The sequence below is a fragment of the Petaurus breviceps genome, unplaced genomic scaffold (assembly GCF_028583685.1).
Source record: "Petaurus breviceps papuanus isolate PSGF00001 unplaced genomic scaffold, PetGlider_PUasm1.0 126, whole genome shotgun sequence".
Classification (NCBI taxonomy): Eukaryota; Metazoa; Chordata; class Mammalia; order Diprotodontia; family Petauridae; genus Petaurus; species Petaurus breviceps.
In genome coordinates, this window is record NW_027185655.1 from 38131657 (window position 1) to 38155246 (window position 23590).

General features: G+C 37.8%; 1 protein-coding gene across 1 annotated transcript in view; it reads left to right on the top strand.

Moving 5' to 3' along the window:
- ENPEP (glutamyl aminopeptidase) overlaps positions 1–23590 on the top strand; it is a 116599-nt gene that overhangs the window by 14896 nt on the left and 78113 nt on the right. Inside the window, exons 2-3 of the mRNA XM_069095165.1 lie at positions 14728–14869; positions 20042–20173. Coding sequence (XP_068951266.1) covers positions 14728–14869; positions 20042–20173 — 274 coding nt within the window. The remainder of the gene's footprint in view (positions 1–14727; positions 14870–20041; positions 20174–23590) is intronic.

Genomic DNA, 23590 nt, shown 5'->3' on the forward strand with positions numbered 1-23590 from the left:
AGAGAGAGAGACAGAGAGAGAGACAGAGACAGAGAGAGAGACAGAGAGAGACAGAGACAGAGACAGAGAGAGAGACAGAGAGAGAGACAGAGAGAGAGAGACAGAGAGAGAGACAGAGAGAGAGAGACAGAGAGAGAGAGACAGAAAGAGACAGAGAGACAGAGAGAGAGACACAGAGACAGAGAGAGAGACACAGAGAGAGAGACAGAGAGAGAGCTTGGAAATCCAAGAGAGACCGGAATGGGGCTGTCTGCAGAAGCTTGTCCCTTTCTGCCTCCTAAGTGATAGAATAGTAAGCCACCCAAGGCTGAAAATGACGATCGTGTTTTCAGTTAATTAATCAATCTACCAACAAGCATTATTAAACACCTACCTATCATGGGCCAGGCTGTGGGGATACAAAGACAAAAAAATTATTGACTTGAATTACACTCCCAGGACTATGATCTTGGGCAAATGACTTCAAAGGGAAAGTTAGAAAGGACTTTAGAGGTCATTTAGCCCAACCCCTTCATTTTACAGATGAGAAACTGAGGCCCACAAAGAATAAGTGATTCATCTCATTAGCAAGTAAGTGGTGGAGACAGAATTTGAATGTAGGATCCTAGAACTATAATTTCACATTATATTGTGAGCTCCTTGAGGGCAGGGACTTTATTTTGCTCCTTTTTAGCACAGTTCCTGTTGCATAGTAGGTGGTTAATAAATGTTTGCTGACTGATTCTAACTCCTAGTTAGAGTCTAATTCTTCTCCCTGTACCATGTCTTTCTGAGCCTCAGTTTCCCCTGAGATTCATTAAGGCTCTGATATTGTTACGCAGTCTATGTGTCTGAGAGTACTATATTCTTAGTAAAGCAAGGAAAGCAGTACAGTTGAGTTGTAGAAACAGAAAGGGGGCAGAGGAAAAGGAAGGGAATAAGCATTCACATGCATACCTACTATGAGCTGGACACTTATAAATATTACTTCATATGAAACTCACAACAACCTTGTAAGGGAAGATGCTGTTATTGTCAGGAAACTGAGGCAAACAGGCTCTAAGTGACCTGCCCAAGGTCATACGGCTAGTAAGTGTCTGAGGTCACATTTGAACTCAGGTCTTCCTAGCTCCAGACCAGGCACTCTACTCACTGCACCACTTAGTTGCCTAAAGGCAGCAGCTAATGCTGGTAGACCCAAGGTGTCCACTAGCTTCTCCAACACTGGGGCTATCTGCAGCCAGAAAATAACAGAATCTCCATTTTATTTAGAAAATAACTCTCCTCCTATTCCTTGTGCAGAACCTTTTAAAAATGCTTCAAGGAAGGAGAGAAAAAGAAACAGGTAAGACCCAGACAAAGAAACCTTGTAACTGTCCTTTAGCTGTTGAGTGTTCCCTGGTGTAGGGTGAGTTTTTATCCAGTTGGGGCTGACCACTGGACTTAGGCCCAGAGAACAGTAAAGGGGTTTCCTTGTAATAAATCTGTCTCAAGGTTAAGATTAATGAAAGCTGCATTCTTTAGAGTACTTTATGCCTCATTCCCTCTGGGGCATGTCTGGGGGATCCTGATAGCCAGAGTCCTTGGGATACTGGCATTTAGGCTCATTTCATCCAGGATCTCATCTCATAACCCCGAAAAGAACTTCTATGGGATAGAGGGAAGATCTCTCCTGAGATAAAATCTGCTAAATCCCTCCTATCAGCTTTCAAGGACACAACAATATGCCCTCTGACATAAGATAAAGGAAGAGAGGAAAAAAAAATGAAACATTTAGCTTAAAATTTTTTTATTCATATCTTCTGTGCTTTTATTACCTCCATAGCCAGATATATCCTCTCCTCCTTTTCCTTTCCTAGTGTCATCTCCTGTAATGTAGATTAAAAAAAGTGCATTTCAACGTGCTGATCTAAGCCAATTCCAGAAGACTCACGATGAAAAAATGCTATCCACATCCAGAGAAAGAACTATGGAGTCTGAATGCAGATCGAAGCAGACTATTTTTCTTTCTTTCTTTCTTGTGGTTTTCCCCTTTTGTTCTGATTCTTATTTCACAACATGACTAAAGTAGAAATATGTTTAATATAATTGTATAGATGTAGCCTATATCACATTGTGTACCCTCTTGGGGAAGGGTGAAGTGAGGGAAACGGAAAATTTTAGAACTCAAAATCTTATAAAAGTGAATGTTGAAAATGAAAAATAAATAAATATATTTTCTTTAAAAAAGATAAAAAAAGAAAAAAATCAAGCCAAAATGTATTTTTTTAGAAAAAAACATTTCACCCAAACTAACCAATACATTGAATGAGTCTAATATTATATATGCATGGTTCCGTATTCACAATTTCTTGACTATGCAAATGTAAAAGATAGGTTTCTTTTTTTCTCTCAAGATTTTCTTGTGTTTTTTTTTTCTGGGTCAGGCTAGGTTATAATAATGACATGACATCATATTGATTTTCTTTTGTTCTTTTCCACTTTCATTTTTATAGTCATTGGATGTATTATTTTTGTAGTTATGCTTTCTTCACTCAATTCATATGAGCCTTCTCTTGCTTAGCTGTGTTTCTCATATTTAAGAAACAGAGATATAATATCTCATTGCATCTATATACCTTGATTTATTTAGACATTTCTCTATCAATAAAGATCTACCTTGCCTCAGATGCTTTACTACTACAAAAAGAGCTGCTTTGAACATTTTTGGGGATATAATACCTTTCTTTCAATTTTTCAATTACTTGGGTTATAGTCATAGCAGTGGGATTTCTGCCTCAATGGATATAGATGTTTTTATCATTTTTAAACATATTCCCAACTTTTAGACCATTTCACAGATCTACCAATATGTGTTAGAGTGACTGTGTTTCCATATCCTCTCTAATGTTGACCATTTTCATCTTTTTTCATCTTTATCCTTCTATTATTAAGGCGAAACCTCACGTAATTAAATTTTGATTTGTTGAAATTCTAATTGTCAACATTGACTTATTCCCTTGTTCTTACAAAAGGTCTACTGAACTAATAATAAATCTGTTCTTGATAAAGAAGAATGTATTGTATTTTTGCTTTCTTGTAATGGTGGAGTTCTCTATTTTTTTATGTAATTTCTTTTATCTTAAAAACAAGGAAAGCAAAAGAAAAAAAAGAGTAGGTTTATCTGCTACCATATGCCCAGAATCTAATGCTAACAATGTTTTGACAGTTACCTGGCTCACTGAAACCATGATGGCAAAATAAAACACAACAAAACAAAACAAACTAAACGTTGCTGTATTTTTTTTAAATCTGGACAATCTCAGGATAATGGGCCACCTTGCTCCCCACTTGACTTGACCCAGCATCTGAACAGTCATGGAATGGAATACCAGGGGATCTCCATTCTAGTGCCAGACCTGCCACTAACTAGTTATGTGACGTTGGGAAAACTAAGAGATCAATTTATTAGTCCATAGTTTCCTCAAAATTAGATAATTACAAAATTTCAGAGTTGGAAGGGACTTCAGATACCATGGAATCCATTCCATACTTGAAAAAGAATCCTGAGAAAAACATAGTAAGTTTGAAGACCTCCAATGGAGGGAAACCCATCACCTTCAACGTGGGCCCATCCCATTCTTGAATTAGCTTTAGCTGATAGGAAGGATTCTCTACCCTTAGGTCAAACCTAAATCTGTTTCTTCACTATTTCCACTAAGTTTACTAATTTTTAAAATTTTTAAAAAAATTTTTAATTTAAATTTTTAATTTACTAATGTTCCTAATTTTACCCCCTGGGACCAAGCAGAAAAAGCCAAATCCTAAACATCAAAGTGAGTGAATTGTATGGGCTAATTTCCAAATTGTCTGATACTTCTGCAATCCGATGTCCTGTGTCCTGTGTTCTTTTCCATGGCTCTTGCAGCTGTAGAGGAAACTCTTATTATAATGGCTTCCTTTGCCCCCTGCTGCTATTCAGCTGGCCGGATTGTTGACATCCCCTCTCTGGCTGACCACAGCAGGAGCATACTCACTGAAAACAGTGTATAAGATGACTTGTAAGATATGCAAAAGTTGATTTTTTATTTTTAACTAGTTCAGACTGAGTAGCTCTGATTTGCTTTATCAGCATTCTCTCCTCTATAATCCTCTCTAAAATAATTTTGTTCTGACATATTGTCGAGCAGTTGGAAGGGGTGTTTTCTCTCATTAGCAAACTAATAAATCGCACAGGCTTGGCAAGAATCAGTGGGTTGAGCAAATGACTTATTAACATAGAGTAGAGCGACTCCTCTGCCTTAGTCTGTCACCTCAGAAAATCCAGGTGGCATCAGAATTATTCAAGGCACACCTAAGAATAGCACCTAAGCACATTGTGCTCTTGAAGGGCTATTTTCCCTGACTTTGCCTTACGATGGATCTGAAAACATACTTGTAAATGAGTTTTAAACTAAACAAGGCCTTTTAGAATTTGTTTTCTGGGGTGCTACTCATTTTCATATACCATGCAGCCTGAGAGGTCCTCAGTCCTGTTTCCATAGAATTCAGAATCCTCTTTCTGGAAGTTACAGTAATAGTCTTGCTTGTGATCTTGAACAATTCATCTGGCCCCTCCGTGCCTTAGATTTTTTCATCAAATAAAAAGTTTCATCAAATAAAAAGGTATTTGGGAGTTATTGCATGAAAACTTTCAAAGCAGGTGATTACCCTTGGCTAGATTTTGTACAATACTAAAATGTATCAAGTCACATCTTTTTTTTTTTTTTTGCTTTTTGGAGGGGGAAAGGCAGGGCACTTGGGGTTAAGTGACTTACCCAAGGTCACAAGGCTAGCAAGTGTTAAATGTCTGAGATTGGATTTGAACTCAGGTCCTCCTGACTTCAGGGAAGGTGCACCACCAAGCTGCCCCTCGAGTTACATCTTTAACTCAACTTGTGGTCTATTTCTTAAAGGAGAGTGGTGGCCAATATGTTTTTAAAGTGACCAAATCTTGGTAATTTCTACCTTATTGCAATAAAATTTTGTATCTAGTTATTACAGTTTCAGTAAGGTTATGGATGAATTTACTTTCTTGAGAGTAAATGTAGTATGAAGTGAGTAAAGTAGAAACAGGATAATGAATTAATAAATAATGACCAAAATAATGTAAAAGAAAAGAACATTGAATAACAACTTTGTGATTCTGATCCATTCAGTATCAAAATGCATTTTCTTTTTTTTTTTTTTTTAACTTTTTGGCTTTTATTAATTTGTTTACTTTTAGTTTACAAGATTCATTTCCACAATTCCTTGAGTTTCAAATTTTCTCTCTCTCCCCCCTTTACTCCCCCATGGTGGCATACAATCAAGTATAAGATTTGCAAATACTTTCACATTAGATATTAGTCAGGTTATAAAGAAGGATTGTATCAGATGGACTGAACAATGGAAAAGAGGGAACAAAATCAAACAAGAAAAAAGAGAAAGAGCAGGTAGTTAGCTTCAATCTGGATTCAAACTCATTTCTTTCTCTGGATGTAGACATCTCTCTCCATCATGAGACTTTTGGGGTTGACTTATAACCATGAATTGCTGAGAAGAGTCCAGTCTATCAAAGCTGGTCGTCACACATAGGTTGTGTCTATAGTTGTGTACAAATTTCTCCAGGTTCTGCTCTTCTCACTCAGCATCAGTTCATATAAGCCTCTCCAGGTAAATATGAAGACCATCTGCTCCTCATTTCTTATAGCACAATAGTATTCCATAACATGCATATACCATTTGTTCAGCCATTCCCCAATTGATGGGCACCCCCTTAATTTCCAATTCTTTGCCACCACAAAAAGAGCTGCTATAAATTCAATGTGCATTTTCAAAGGACAGAGGGGGAAGCTTGCATTCTAGATCTCAGAACAGCAGTTTAGAGCATAAATGCAGAAGGAGACATAGGTTGCCAGACATGGCCAAAGGTTGTTATTGTTTTTTTTTTCAATTAATGATATCTTTGATTTTTTTTTACATGACCTATATTCCCCAATATAGTTGATCCTCTTTTGTCCTTATATCAAAGAACATTCTCTTCTAATAAAGAATAAAAAACTAGAGTTCAGCAAAAGAGCAATGGTATTAACCAATTCTGGCATCGTATTCAGTGTTCAGCATCCATAGTCCTCTATCTATGCAAAGAAGGAAGGCAGGTCATTTCATATTTCTCTTCCTCAAAGCCAAGTTTGATTATGACAATGCCACAGTATTCAGTTTGAATTTGCTCTCTGTTGCCCTTTCTGTTACATTGTGGTAAACACTCTGCAGATCATTTTCCTGGTTCTGCTTTACTGTACTATAGTTATAATGTTAAAACCTCTCTATTTTCTGTATAGTTTTAATTTCTTACAGAACAGTGATATTCCATCACATTTAGGTGCCACAATTATTTACTCATAAGTTTTTATTAAGTATTTGTAATATAATTAATAATAAAATATTATATAAAACATACAAGTATTAATAAAAGTCACGCATAAGTATTGTGTTAGTAATATAAGTATTGATTATATATTATATGTAACATATAAATATCAATAATTGTCACCCAAATATTTATTAGTAATATAAGTTTTAATAATATATTATGTAAACTAAATTAGTATAAATAAATGCCATGAAGTATTTATGAGTATTAAACTTATACCATAATTTGTATATTATATATAAATGTTATAAATAAGTCACCCATAAATGCTTATTCGTAACATAAATATTAATAATACATTATATAATATGCAATGTATTCTACATGTATAAGTATTAATAATTAAGTCACTTATATTTTATTTGTTGTGTGTACTCCAAGGGTGGGGAACCCGAATCCTGGAGGCCACATGTGGCCTTCTAGGTCCTTGGGTGTGGCCTTTTGACCAAGTCCAGGTTTTACAGAACAAATCCTTTTATGAAGGGGATTTGTTTTGTGAAGTTTGGATTCAGTCAAAGGGTCACACTTGAGGACCTAGGAGGGTCACATGTGGACTCGAGGCCGCAGGTTCCCCACCCCTGGTCTACCCTGTGCCAGGCTGGGGATTGTTAAGTACTGGAGATACAAAGAAAGGCGAAAGGAGGACCTCATGGTCTAATGGGAGAGACAATATGCAAAAATCTTTGTACAAGTAAGATATATACAGGAAAAACTGGCGATAATCGCAGGGGAAAAGCACTAAGGACTGGAAACTGATTTTCACAGTAGGAGAGAATTTGGTTGAGATTGAAGGAAGCCAGGGAAGACAGGAGATGGAAATAAAAGGGAGAAGAGATCCAAGCATGGGGGACAGCCAGTGAAAATACTCATCATTTGGAGATGATGGAATGTTGTATGTGAGGAATCCAGCTAGGACACCAATCAGTGAGCATCCATTTCTTCAGAATTATAGATTGCCACTATGAATACTTTTTTGTCCTTCTTTCCTTCCTCTCTCCCTCCTTTCCTCTGTCCATCCGTCCCTCCCTCCTCCCCTCCCTCCCTTCCTCTCTCTCTCTCTCTCTCTCTCTCTCTCTCTCTTTCTCTCTCTCCCTTTCATTTTTTACCTCCTTGGGGTATATGCCCCACTATTAGGTGGGTCAATGTGTTGATTTGCTTTGTTTTACTACACTTACTAGCAAGGGGTTATGAGAGTGGTTTGGACAGTTACAGTAATATAAAACAAAAGAAAAAAAGGGACACCTACGTGGCAGAGTGGATAGAGCATTGGGCTTGGGATTAGGAAAACTTACCTTTCTGAGTTCAAATCTGGCCTATGATACAAGCTATGTGACTCTGGTCAAGTCACTTAACTGGGTTTCCTCATCTGTTTGTTTTGTTGGAAGACTAATGACATCATGAGGGTGATGTCTTGATCTGTGTGTGGATTGGACCCATCTGTAAAATGAGCTAAAGAAGGAAATGGTAAACCACCCCAATATTTTTGCCAAGAAACTCTCAAAAAGGAGTCATGTAGAGTTGGACACAACTGAAATAACAACAGCAAACAAACAAAAAAGAAAAAAAAAAGCATTAATAAAACATTTTAAAAGGACAATGAACTTAAGACCTGTAACAATTATATGAGATAAAAAAATTATCTCCCTGGTCACATGAGTAGATATGCCACTTGTGACAGGTCTACAGAATTAACTGGTTTTAAATGAGAATAATCACAGAAGATAAAGAGAGGTTCAACAAGATTAGAAAGGTTATTTATTCACCTTCAGGTCAGAGGAGAAACTTGTATAAACACACATAAGGATGGCCTGTTGCCTGGAGAAAAGAACTGAAGGTGGTCACTCTGCTGCTACATACATATAACCTGAGATATACAGGTTTCTTTGGGTACATCATAAAGCAAGGTGTGGGCAGGATGGACTGATCATTCACGTTGCCAAGCATTCTTGTCATCAGGCCCTAAGGGAAGGGAATAAATATTTAGATATGTTCCAGACACTGGAACTAAGTACTTTACAAATATTCTTATTTGATAATAAGATATTATCATTTATGATTTTATATCTCTCATCTATCTATATCTGTATCTATATATATATCTCACAACATCTCTGAGATTCTGTCATTTCCTCCATTTTACAGTTGAGGAAGCTGGGGCAAAGAAGAGATTACGTGACTTGTCCAAGGTCATACTGCAAATAAGTGGCTGAGATAAAATTTGAAGTCTGTCTTCCTGACTCCACATCTAGTGCCCTATTCACTGTGCTGCCTTTCCTGCCTGTCAGTCCCTTTCTTCTTCCTCTTTCAGTGGGGAATGAAAGTAATTCTCTTTTTAAATACATCAAGATCTCAGCTCGGAGAGTGAAAGAAAGGACTGAGAAGGCCCCTCTAAGTCCCTTGGCTTGAGGAAGACACATTCTCCAGCAGGTTGAGGTGGTGGTGGTGACGGTTATTTTGGTCTGGAACTGTGTCATTAGTATTCTGGGTAGGAAACTCCCTCTACAAATACCTATTGATATCTCCTGCAATTTATCTGCTGAAAGGGTTCCTGGGTCCCATATCTCAGGGACTTACTCAATATCAAAGAACCATCCGTCAGGGTGGGGACTTTGATCCCAAGTCTTTCTGACCCTTCCTCTGACCCACTATGCCTACTTCTTTTTCAAGATAGAGCTGAGAACTTTATAGGAATATCAATAACTTCTTTTCTTCTTCTATTTCATCAGCAACACTGTATTGTTTTTTTAATTTATTTTTTTTAAAGAACAGAATTTTATTTTCCTTCCCACTCCCCCCCCACTGACCAGAAAATCAACAAACAAAATCTTTACATCAAATCTGCATAGTCAAGCAAAAAGAATTCCTCTATTGTCCATTGCCTTGACCTTGAACTTTTTGCATCCTTATGTCTGCTTGCCTTTGGCAACAATCTGCAGAGGGTCACCTCCATTCAGGCTGCCATCACCTTCAGCCCATTAGCAGAACTGCTAGAAGTCACAAATAGAAGCAGCAGATACTGTGTCTGAAGGAAGGGTCAAAAAGGGACAGACAGTCCAAATTTTATGAATTTGTTCGTTATTTCTGGGGCATGGCAGAGAAAAGATTCTAAAACATCATTTCTTATTATTGTTCAGACTTATGAATTCCTTGGCATGGGTAACTCTCAGTGAGGAGTCTCACTACCGATGGAGAGCAATGCCTGATTGGTAACTTATGGTCTTAGAGACAGGAACAGCTTGATGGTGCCATAGTACATGGAATGCCTAGCCTGTATTCAAGAAGACTCATCTTCCTGAGTTCAAATTGAGCGTCAGATATTTATTAACTGTTTGACTCTGGGGAAGTCACTTAATTCTGGTTGCCTTGGTTTCCTCATGTGTAAAATGGCAAACCATTCTAGTGTCTGCCAAGAAAACCCCAAATGGGGTTACGAAGAGTCAGATGTGACTGAAAAGAAGTCTTAGAAAGGTCACAAGCTATATATGTCTGTATGTGTATACATACAGACATAAACATAGCAACATATGTATACTATGTATCTAAGTATACATCACATCTATAAAAAGTTATAGCTTATTTCCTCATTGTCTATATTTATTCCTTCAATTTCTTTTTCTTGTCTTATTGCTGTAGATATAATTTTTGCATTATATTGAAGAACAATAGTGTTATATATAGACAAATGTGTGCATATGTTAATCACATACATGTACATGTGTGTAAAATACACACATGCATGCGCTTATGTATGTATGTGTGTCTTCCTGACTCTGAGATGGGACCATGCTGTTAATATATCATTAGTCATAAACATTTATTAAATAAGCACTCTCTGCTAGACAATGTGTAAGATAAAGATAAAGAAAGAGGCAAAAGACAGTTCAGTTCCTATTCTCAAAGAGCTCAAAGTCGATTGGAAGCTGGAAATTCTTCCTGTACAAGATGGGATTTTAGTTGGAGGTAAAGAAAGCCAGGGAAGTGGGGCAGCTAGGAGAACCTGAGTTCAAATTCAGCCTCAGACACTTGATATTTACTAGCTGTGTGACCTTGGGCAAGTCACTTAACCCCAAATGCTTTGCCTTGCCCCCTTCCCCACCCAAAAAAAGACAGGGAAGCCAATAGGTGGGGATGAAGAGGAAGAATATTCCAAACTTGTAGTATAAGTGTGTTGCTATGTCACCATAAGTGAATTTATCAATATAGATTCTTTTGCAGTGTGAATATTTACAGTTAAATTCAACATGATTTTATCATGTTTCTATTGAGTATCCACTACTAATAAATGCCTTACTCTGACCTATAAGGAAATATATGGCATAGCCTTTGTACTCTGAGAGTTGATTGTAAAGTTGGAAACATTTTTTTTTTTTGCTGTATGTTCCTTAGTCCTTAAGAAGTGACTGTTGTCTTTTTTTTCTTCCAGAATTTATTTATTTTTAGTTTTCAACATTCCTTAACATGATTTTGAGTTCCAAATTTTCTCCCCATCTCTCCCCTACCCCCCACCCTAAGATGACAAGCATACTGATTATTCCTTCCCCCAGTCTTCCCTCTTATATATCCCCTCAATCCTTCCCTTTCCCCCTTCCCCATTTCTTATAGGGCAAAATGGATTTCTATATCTCATTGCCTATATATCTTATTTACCAGTTGCATGTAACAATAATTTTTTAACATTTGTTTTTAAAACTTTGAGTTCCAGATTCTTTCCCTTCTTCCCTCCCTACTGAGAAGATAAGCAATTCAATATAGGTTGTACATGTATAGTTACACAAAATGTTTCCATAGTAGATATATTGTGAAAGACTAACTATATTTCCCTCCATCCTATCCTGCCCCCCCCCACTTATTCTATTTTCTTTTTTGACCCTGTCTCTTTTCAAAAGTGTTTGCTTCTAACTACCCTCTCCCCCAATCTGCCCTCCCTTCTATCATCCCTCCCTTATCCCCTTCCTTCCTACTTTTCTGTAGGGTAGGATACCCAATTGAGTGTGTATGTTATACGCTCCTTAAGCCAAATGGGACTAAAATTTCTGTGAAAACAAATAATCAATGTAGAGAACAGTAGCCTTTCTTTCCTTTGTTGTTGTTGTTTTTTTGCTTTAAAAAAATGCTCTATTTTGTTTCCCTTACATGCAACACTATTTTGAATATTTACTCATGGGAAAAATACAAGATTCTTTTGTTTCCATTATATTTTGTGTGTGGTGTGGAGTGTGTGCATGTGTGTATGTGTGTATATGTTTGGGGTGCATGTGTGTGTGTGTGTATGTTTTGGATTGGACCTGGGCTCTCATCAATGTAGGGAGCTCTGGACTAGGAAATTCCTTCAAACAATACAAGTAAATTAGTGCCTGCTCTGTAATTTATAAAGATACTTCAGGGATGCAGAGGTTGAGTGATTTGCCTGGGGACACACAGCTTGAAACATTAAATATTATACTTTAATAGTCATGTGCCAAAGGAGGCCCAAAAAAATCTGGCTGGTAGTCTTTTCTTCATTGTTTTGGCTCAAAACAAAACAAATGACTAATGTATAAGCAGTACAGCTCCAAGCTCTGCCTTCTTTATAGGACAGATTCTGTTTTTTGTCCCCAGCACCATGTAAAATGGAATGTGGCATTTGGGAGAGGGGTTGAGACAATGGAATGTACTCCCATATGATGATAGCTCACAGCTGTCCAGTCCAGTCCTCCTAAGGAATGTTAGACACAAACTCTTCCGCTTTGGTTCCTTTGGGAATCCTTACTTATTTCTCAACCAGGTGGCATCAATTGCTTCTTTATCTTCTCCTAGATTTAGAACTAGAAAAGATTTCCTGAATCAGCCAGTCTAATTCTCTCATTTAAAAGTAAGGTAAAGAAAGAGGATTCTTCATTTAATTTCATATTTTATTTTACATCCTAAAAAAATGTTTTGAGAAGAGGTCCATAGGTTTCACCAGACTTTAAAAGGGCCTTGTTCTGAACCCCTATTCTAGTCTAGAGAATACAAGATCTGCCCAAAGTCAGAGATTTAATAAATGTTCGAGCTGGAATTTGGTCTCAGGTCTGTTAACTCCAAATCTAATGTTCTTTCCACTAAAAAGAATCATGCTTCTCCCCTCATTCTTCTCCCATGTCTTAGGATTTCAGAGTTGAAAGAGACCACAGATCTCAAAGTGCCTCTTAATTTAAAAATAAGAAAATTGAGGTCTCGAGAAGTTATGTGATGTGCCCAATGTCACTGAGGTAAATGAAGTTCAGGTTTGATGCCAAATTGTATGATTATAAGTCTACTGCTCTCTCCATAATATCCTAATGAATCTTTTACCTATGTACCATTCCCAGACACTTTAATCTGAGGATTTTCTCAAAGTTTTTGGTACTTTTCTAAGTTAAAATTTTGAGAAAACTTTGATTCAATCCAACACATACTTGCTGAATTCCTACTATGTATAAGTTGGAACCAGTAGGTGGCAGTGGATAAAACACTGGGCCTGGAATCAGGAAGACTTATTGTTGTGAGTTCAAATTTGGCCTTAAACACTTACTAGCTGAGTGACCCCGGGCAAGTCACTTAACCCTCATCTGGAACCATAAGCAGTTTCTTCATCTGTAAAATGAATTGGAGAAGGAAATGGCAAACCACTCCAGTATATCTGCCAAGAAATCCTCAAATAGGGTCACAAAGAGTTGGAAATGACTGAAAAATGACTCAGTGACATATGTAAAGCATTATATCTGATACACAAGTAAGTATGGCACAGTTTTTACTGTCAGTAAATTTACCATTTACTAGGAGACATGTCAAAATCACAAGTGACTTGGGTACAATTCAGAGTCCAAGCTATGACATTTGATTCAGAGTACTACAAAAATATGGTGGAGGGGTAGGTTACACTTGGAGTAAAGGGGACCAAGAAAGGGTTAAGGAACAAGGTGGCATTTGAACAAGGCTTTAAAGGTTTGGTAGATTTTTGACAGATCTATGAGGGAAATCCAGGCAGAGGTCATGGCATAAGCAAACGGAGAGAAGTGAGAAAATTGACAGGGCACATTTAAGAAACAAGAAACAAATCCAAACTGGATGAAGTATAGAGTATATAGAGGAAGATGAAGAGATGGCACAAAAAAACAGTTTGAGACAATTTTGTGGTGGGTCCCGATTAAGAAACTAAGGAGCTTATTTTTTATTTTGTAGAAAATGGAAAACCATTAAATATATTTGAGCAGGGGATGTCCTGAACTAGGGTGATGGAAGTAGGAATGGAAATTCAATCCAATCCAATCAACATTTATTAAATGTCCACCATGTGCCAAGCACTGGGTTAAGCTCTGGGGAATATAATAAAAAGAAAGAAGATCCCTTCCCTCAAAGAGTTTATAGTTTAATGGAGGGAGACAATACCTAAAAGGAGACAGGAAAGTGGAGGGGAGAGTAAAGGTTACTCAGCATAGGGGATATCTTGTTTCACAAAGTTGATACCAAAAAAAAAAAAAAAAAACGATGCAGAGTGGAATGAGCCCCAAAGTTCAGTTTCTGACCTCTATAAAGGAAGGCATTGGGAGGAGTTTTTTGCTCTATCCTTCACCCCTCCAATCAGAGTGGAATGGTGATAACAGTCAAGGCTTGAGTTAGTGAGAATGGTGATGAGATTAGCATTTACCCTGGGAGGAACAGATTTTATGGGGTTAACCCATAACTAGTCTGGGCAGTAGATTCAGAGTGGAATGAGAAAGCAGATGCCACATGTAAGAAATACTTTGAAAGTAGAACATATAGAGAATGTAGAAAGTAGAATATAAAATATTTGGCATCGGATTGAATGTGAGACTATGCAATCAAAAATGAGGTGTTTGAGCTTTAATGACTTAGGAGAATGGGAGTGCCATTAATTGAAACAGGAAAGTCTAGAGGAGACTATTTGGGGGTAGATGACAAATTCAGCTTTGACCATGTTGAATTTGAGGTATCAATAGGACATTTGAGCAAAGATATACATAGGTTATTGGGAGTGTGGAACTGGAATTTAAAAGAAAGTTCAGGGCTGGAAATTTGGCAGTTATCTAATAGGCATTTGGGTAGGATTAAGGGCACAATGATCTGAATCTTTGGCTTCATTGTTGTGGGAAACCCCTTGTCCATGGCCACACATTTGCTATGTATTAAGGATATGATTTGAACACATGTCTTTCTGATTTCCAGACCTGACCTCTATACAGTACACCAAGTCACCTAAGAATAAAGCTTATGTCATTTGTCTTCTCTAGGGAAGCGAATCATGGGGTCTTGAGATGAGTCAACATATATTTTTTTGGTTGTTTGTTTCTTAGGAGCATTGCGGCCACAGATCATGAGCCAACAGATGCACGGAAATCATTTCCTTGTTTTGATGAGCCCAACAAAAAAGCAACTTATACAATATCTATTGTCCATCTAAAAGAATACAGTGCACTTTCAAATATGCCAGTAGAGGTGAGTATGCAAACAATGGAATAAAAAACTGCTCATGAAGACTCTCTGGATGCAAACCAAGAGGGTTCTCTAACCTTGTCTGCTAGGGCTTTAAAATTCTTCAACATTTCATTGTCTCCATAGACTTGTGAACATCCCCCCATTGGTTCAGATGTTGAAATGATTAAATAACTAATTAATGAACAACAAAAAAGACATTTATTAAGTCCTATTATATGCCCAATACTCTACTAAATGCTGGGGATACAAATGCAAAAGTGAAGCCTCTGACTTAAAGAAGGTTATATTCTAGTAGATGGAAATGACACACAGGAGAATTTCAATGAATGTGTTTTGGTTTGGAAATTTACAGAAATGGTGTGTGGAATCATAGCATAGGAGATGGACACGGCCTTTCCAGGACCAATGACAGTTGTTATTTGATTATACTTAATATTCAAAATCATTCATATTAAATTAATTAAAATAGCGATATTTTACAAGTAAGACAAAACATTACGAATTCTTAGTCTGATAGTATAATTTCAATCTGTTCTTTTATTTTTATTTTTTAAGCAATCGGGGTTAGGTAACTTGCTCAAGGTTACACGGCCAGGTGTTTCTGGGTGGGTGCTAAGTGTCTGAGCCAGGGATTCGATCCCCAGGTCATCTCAACACTGAAGCCAGTGCTCTTACTCGCTGTGCTACCTGGCCGCCCCAATTTCAAGCTATTCTTAATATTTTTAAAGTTTTAGCTTTCCTCAAGTCATGGTTTTTCTGTGGGGGAGGTTCTTTGGAACCAACAGAATCTACTAAATCACTGGGGATTTTTGTTTATCTGAAAAGATTCTTCTTACCAGCTTAACAGAAAGTTAACTGACAATTAGTTATGGAGTTTGTAGAAAAGAATAAAGCCAATGGCCCAGTATTCTTGGTCTAAAAACAAATGACTATTGATGGACCTTTTTGAAAAAAAAATTACAGATTAAATACACATTACACATATAGTATCTCATATAGACACACATATATGTGAATTAACTCCTCATCTAAATGCATAAATACATAGGCTTTAGTACTGAAAGGAACCTTAAAGCTCATCTAGAATTTATGATTAATTAGCATTCATCAAGGGTTATTAAGTACTTATTAAGTACTGTGCTATGAGCTAGAAATATAAAACAAGTAGAAAGACAGTCTCTGCCATCAAGAACCTTCCAATCCATTATTGACTTCATTGGGTTATATCTAGTACTCCCTGCATTTTACAGGCAGGGACACCGGGCTTTGTCCCTAGCAGGCAATTAATTGCCCCAAGGACTGAGAAAGTTGCCTGAGGGTGGGAGCCATAAAGTACCATTGACAGGGATTTTATTCCCATGAGGCAGTGGTCTCTAAACTTTTTTAATCAGAAAAAAAGTTTGAGAATTCACCCCCACCATAGTCATGTTTACTTACAAATTATGCCCACATACTTCTGTGTTATTGACTGTTCACCACCACTACCAAAAAATGTGTGAGGGTAGGGGTCATGGTGGTGGTCTTACTCTCCATTTGCACTATGTGAGGAGCACCTATCCTAGTAATCTGGGTGTGGAGGAGGCAATTGGTAGGATGGGAGTAGCAGACTACCTGGGAAATGAATGGTAAAATACTTTTTTAGACCTGGGAATTCCATCACCTCTCAGCATTTCTTGCCCTGAAATAAGGGCTTGAAGGATGTAGACACTTTGAAAAATGCAAAACTCAGGGAAGAGATAGGCTTAAGTTACAGTTGGAGAACCACATTTTCCTAGGAATATCTTTGCCTTCCCCCATTTATGGGATTATTCATTCCCTGGAAACTTTGTTCTTCCAAGCTGCTTAAAATTTCCCTGAGGTGAGGAGGGAGTATGGTAGGTGAGGTTGGGGCCAGGGTGCACCTGGAAGGACCAAGTAAACTAAACCCTTATTCCTGCTTAGTACTTCTCTGCAGTCATGAGACCAGGATCCCCTGCTCTGGAAGAGTCCCCTCAATATTTGGGTAATTTCAACAGCATGACTGAGAAAGGTCTGCACTAAGAAGAAAGAGAACATACCACTGAGAACTATGGTCCTTAGTCTGACTATAAACCTTAATCTCTATTTCCTTCTCAGTAAGTGAAGTGCTAGACAAAGCTGTCTTCAAATCTGGCCTCAGACACTTACTGGTTTTGTGACCCTGGACGAGTCACTTGACCCTATTTGCCCCAGGTCCTCATCTATAAAATGAGCTGGAGAAGGAAATGGCAAACTACTCCAGTATCTTTTCCAAGAAAATCAAAATGGGGTCATGAAGAGTCAGACATGACTAATTGACTAAACAACAGATGAGGCTGTCTCTAAAGTTTATTCCAGCAGTAGAGGTCTGTAAATATATGGGATTTGGATTCCATTGTACTATATACCTCAGTGTCAGTAAGAGCAGAATGAGCCTTCTTTAGGGACCATGGGCAAGTTATTTCTTTTCCTCTGTGGAAATCAAGAAGTTAGATGAGATGCTCCTTAAGGACTCTCCCAGGGTTAACATTATACTTTCAGGGACTGAGATTGAGGGATTGGTTTCAATCCTTCTGTTAGCGACAGGCCTAATGCCAGCACCTGTCAGTTCAGGTTCTATGTTGGGATGAAATCAGACACTCATAAGTGATTGAAAAGTTTAAATAAAAGGAAGCTTAATTTTCTCTACCAAATAGAGCAAGAACATGCAAAAATTATATATATATACCGTGTTTCCCCGATAATAAGACACTGTCTTATTATTTTTTTTGGAAAGAAAAACACCAGAGGGCTTATTTTCAGGGGAGGGCTTATGTTCTCCTGCCTCAGCTCTCCTCCATGGCACTGCTCTCAATGGCGCCAGCAAGCAAATCACTGGGAAAGAACAGGATGACGCGCTCACTGCTGCAGCTCTGATTGGATGCAGCTCGGAGCGCAGCGTGCGTTTCACGGGGGGGGGGGGTGCAAACAGAGGGTACCGTAATGTAGTGTGTAGCGCAGGGGATCACCTTCACTACAGTAGCAATCTCAATAGGGCTTATTTTCGGGATAGGTCTTATTATTGGGGAAAAACGATATATATATATATATATATATATATATATGTATATATGTAATGACATGTAGTTTCTATGGACTTGACCCTCCCCCTTTATCTCCATATGAAAATGAGCTGGTCAGTATGGCAGAATATTATGATAGGATGATCTTCAGACCTTCATTCAATCAGAGAGGGCACTGACTCCATGTAGATGGGAACTTTTTATTTCCTTATTTGGCCAGGAAGCTTTGGGCCAAACAAGTCTGGGGATGACATTGCTGCTTTTTAGAGAAAACTAGTCTCTCTTTAAAAAAAAAACAACACATTTTTCTTTTGCTTTTTGGAGGAGGGAGGGCAGGGCAGTTGGGGTTAAGTGACTTGCCCAAGGTCACATGGCTAGTTTTGTGTAAAGTGTCTGAGGTTGGATTTGAACTCAGGTCCTCCTGACTCCAGGGCCAGTGCTCTATTCACTGTGCCACCTAGCCACCCCAGAAAACTAGTCTCTTTTGAGGGGAAATAGGGAACCTTGGTCCTATCACAAACTTTCTTCCACTTAGTCCTCTCTCCCCAAAATATCTGTTTGCAGTAGGAGTGACCCCTATGCCCTAATTTCCCAGTAGTAAGACTCTGAGGATATCACAAGTCGAAGAAATAGCTGACTTCAGTACCTAATTTATCAAAACAAAGTATCTTCTTAGTCAAAATTAAAAATTATTAGATTATAATAACCAAAGTTGGCCCTGAAGGAAACCTATGGGAATGCATCTTTATAGAGGTGGAGGACTATGGAAGTGGAACTCTGAATATACTTTCAGATTAGACTGATGTGTGGGTTTGTTTTACTGAATTTATTTTTCTTGTATATAAAAAAGTACTTTGTTATAATGGATGTTGATCTGAGAGGTAGAGGGGGAAATATATTGGGAAAGGAAGGTAATTTAAAAACAAAAAGCATCACTAACTTTTAAGGAAAGAATAATTAGTTTAATTAGGAAGTCATCCAATTCTTAGAGGTAGACAGTCCTTACCTCTCCCCATCATTAGCCTCTTGGGGTCCCTATTTCCCTCCACAGTCTGATTTCCCTCCCAATGGTCTCTCATACCTTGGATGTGGTTTGTAGTATTTGCCCCAGGCACAACATTTCTAGTTATATCTCTGTTAGGCAATGGTTTTTCCTCTCTGATTTCAAGGTAACCAGACAACTCTGATTACCACATCCCCAAAGTCAGGGAGAGGCAAGGTGTTCTTCATATTCAAGAAAATGATGATTTATTACCCTTCTACTAAAATCTAATTGAGTTTACAAATATATAGTGAGGAGCTACTTTGTGAAAGCCACAAGGGGAGGCATAGTCTCTTTTTTGTATTGTTGTCCTGTATTTGTGTGTGTGTATGAGTATGTATATGTGTGTGTGCGTGTGTGTGTGTGTGTGTGTGTGTGTGTGTGTTGGGGTGGGGGCATAGGACTGGGAGTGGATCTGTAATTCTAATGACATCAGATCTCTTAGCTAAAGAAATTTTATCTACCCATGCAAGTGGGCACCTTCTCCCAGAGTCTTAGCTATTTAGTGCACTGAGAGGTAAAGAGATTTGTAATGTCAGACCAAATATGTCCAGAGACAAGACTTGAATCCAGATCTTCCTAAGGCCAGCTCCCTACACATACTGTCTGTCTATGGAAAGACAATAAAACATTTGACCCATTTACATTTCACTTTTCCTCAAGAACCTATTGTCTTGGGGCAGCTAGGTGGGGCAATGGATACAGCATCAGCTCTGGAGTCAGGAAGACCTGAGTTCTAATCTGGCTTCAGACACTTGACACTTAACTAGCTGTGTGACCTTGGGCAAGTCACTTAACCCCGATTGTCTTGCCTTCCTCCCTCAAAAAAAAAAAGAACCCATTGTCTTGGAGTAGTACAACCCTTTGGTATCAGTAGAATTCATTCTGGATATAACAAATTAAAAAAAAAATCTTGGTCCCTATAATATTTTATTTATTCCATGTGTTCTTCCCTTAACTTGGATAAGGAATTTCTCACTGGAGATATAGTGAATGAGCAAACATTGGTCTGATCTAGGCATAAATGATGATGTTGCTATCAATTAAAATATGATTTTTCATTTTCCAAAGAGAGAAGAGCAGGTGGATGACAAATGGAAGAGAACCATTTTCATGAAATCTGTCCCGATGAGCACATACCTGGTATGCTTTGCTGTACATCAGTTTACAAGTGTGGAAAGAACTTCAGCTAGGGGAATTCCTGTAAGTTATATTTTAATTTCTATTATAAGTTATATCTTAATATCACAGGCTTGGGGAGGGGTGCAGAATTTTCAAACATTTTCCTCTTTTTCATTCCTTTCTTTCCTTGAGAATCAGCTTTGCACAGAGAGCCAGGAAATCTAGCCACTCATTAGTGTCTATGAGTTTGGTGCTGTGACAAACCCACTTCAAAGCTTAAGCCCAAGGGGCACAGCCCATGACTCTTAGTGTTACATGTAAATCATCAAGTCAAGCCAACTATCATTTATTAATAGTTTACTATGTGCCAGTCACTGTGATAAGTGCTGGGAGTACAAATAGAAGCAGAGAGGAAGGCAATCTCTGTATTCAAAGACCTAATATTCTATTGGCAGAAGAAGACAATCTAAAAGGATGCTGAAAAGTGGGGTTGTGTTGGGGAGGGGGGTGGGAAAGTGTATGGTAGAGAAAGTCTAGAGATTCAAGAGTAAAGCTGAAAGTGGAATAAAGAAGTGGCTGGTCTGGATATTTTCCCTAAAATGGAGAGGATCTGTGAAGAAAGAGCCAATCAGAGAAAGGTCCCCCAGAGGCAGAGTACAGTATACTTCCAGTATGAGAAATCCAGGAATGGGATTACCATGATACTGTAACCAATAATGAGTCAATCAGTAAACATTTGTTGAGGTATACATGTGTCAGTCATTGTCCTAGGTACTGGTGATATAAAGACAAAAAAGAAATAAACAGTCATTTAGAAATGTACAGATATGGGACATGACACAAACAGATACATAATTAGAAAAATAACAGTGTTAAAAATTCATTGAAAATCAGATACTAGCTCTGCAATACAAGAATTCAAATAAAATGATGCCTTCATATGAATCATTAGAATCCATTCCTTTATTCCTCCAAAACTTTATAGCACCATTTGTGCAAACCTCTTTTATTAAGTTCTGCTTTGCATGAATGAAAAACCAGTTATTACACACTTATTATGTTTAAGTCACTGTACCACTTTTATTTGTGTACTTGAATCCCCTGATTAGATTCAAAGTTTCTCAAAGGAAGAAATTGTATCTTTGATTATTTCCCCAGATGCTGGTACCACACTTCATATACAAGAAATGCTCAATAAGTGTTTGTTGAATAAGGCAATGAATCCTATTAGAACTGAACATTCTGAAATTTGGACAAAGGACAAAAGTATGTCTTGCTATCAGTGAGGGGAAAGAAAGGGTATTTCCCAACTCGTGAATCTGACTCAAATAGAAAACCAGGACACATAGTCATGGAAATTTCCCTAAATTTTTCCATCTGCTCTTTACTGCCTGTATTTGGAACCCTAGTAGAGGGGTCTATTCAATGCATAGCATAAGTACAGTCCAATATGAGTATTAACCATGAGCAATTGCCCCCACTCAGGTTGTCATTCAGTCATGTCTGACTCTTCATGAGCCAGTGGGCCACATTGTCCATGGGGTTTTCTCAGCTAAGATACTGGAGTGATTTGTTATTTCCTTTTCCAGTGAATTAAAGCAAACAGAGGTTAAGTGACTTGCCCAGGGTCATATAGCTAGCCAGTATTTGTTGCTGTTTTTCAGTCATTTCCAACTCTTTGTGATCCCATCCTTTGACAGACTTAGCTCTTCTCAGCAATGCAAGGATATAAGACAACTCCAAAAGACTCATGATGGAAAATTCCATCCACATCCAGAGAAAGAATTTTGGAGTCTGAATGCAGATTGAAACATACTATTTGCTCTCTTTTGTTTTGTTTCTTCTTTCTCATGGTTCTTCCCATCGGTTCTAATTCTTTACAACATGACCAATGTGAAGATATGTTTAATGTGAATGTATATGTAGGGCCTATGTCAGATTGCATGCTATCTTAAAGAGGAGGGAGGGGAGAGAGGGGCAGAAAATTTAAAACTTAAAATCTTATGGAAGTGAATATAAAATATAATATATTAATAAATAATTAATAATAAGTAATAAAAAATAATATAAAAATAAATTTAAAAATTATATAAATTCAGGTCTTTCTGACTCCAGACCCAGGGCTCTATCCACTGAGCTACCTAGCTGATTCTTTCAGAGCTGGCTTTCCCATGAGCATATTTCCCATGAGCAAATGTCCCCACTCAAGTTACAGTACTTATCCTGGTGGTAAGTGCTACTTTGAGATGACCTCCAGCCTTGGAAAGGGCATCCTAGTAAATATCTGTGTGGGGTGTGAAAATGAAACACCAGAGGGAAAAGCAAGACCTTTTCTACCTTGTGATGGTCATGCAGATTATTGCCAATGACCTTTTCCTTGCTTAATATAGCAATGAGAACTTTATTTAAGATTGTTCTTGGCTTTCATTACACAACAGATGTGTATTCTTTGCTAGCTAGAGCTCTTTTTCTTCTCTAATTCCATTTCATCTGCATCCATGACCTATTGGATTTATGGTGAAATGGACTCTTTATAAATTGTTTTCAGTTTGTCATTGAAGACTTTCCTTATTTTGGGAATTTAGGCAAAGTTAAATAGAAGGCTTAGAAATCATAGGAAATAATTATGGCAATGTCTATCATATGAAGGGGCAATTAGGTGACAACAGTGGATAGACCACCAGGCTTGGGATCAGAAAGACCAGAGTTCAAACCTACCCTCACACACTTCCTAGATACATGACTCTGGGCAAATTATTTAATCCCTGACAGCATAAAACTGGAGAGAGAGGGGATGCTAGGTGGCTCAGTGAATAGAACACTGGCCCTGGAATCATGAGGATGTGAGTTCAAATCTGGCCTCAGACACTTCACACTTACTAGCTCTGTGACTTTTGGCAGGTCACTTAACCCCAATTGCCCTGCCTTCTCCATCCAAAATAAAAAGCGAAAAAAAAAAACTGTTGAAAGAAATGGCAAACCATTCAAGTATCTTTGCCAACAAAACCCCATGGAGAGTATGTTTAACACAGAGTCAAACATGGCTGAATGACTGAACAACAACAAATATCATATGAAAATCATATTCCTAATACCTAATATGAACAAAGAAGGAATATTACCAATGTAAGTGTTTATAATAGGACTAAGTAGTGATTTAAGGCTAATGGTGGAAGTTGCAAATTAAAATGGATGGATTTTAGGTGAAATTACATCTCCTCATTTAACATCAATCATGGGTATTTTTAAAAATTAAATTAAATTAATTTTATTGTTACATTTCAAGTTCTGAATTATCTTCTTCCCTTTTTCCCCATCCTGAACTAGAGAAAGTCACCATTTGACACACACACACACACACACGTGAAACCATACTATGCACACTTCTATTTATCATTTCTTTCTCTGGAGTCAGATAGTATCTTCCTTCCTAGATCCTTTGTAGTTGAATTAAATGTTTATAATACTCAGAATAGCTTAGTTGTTCAGTTAATCTCT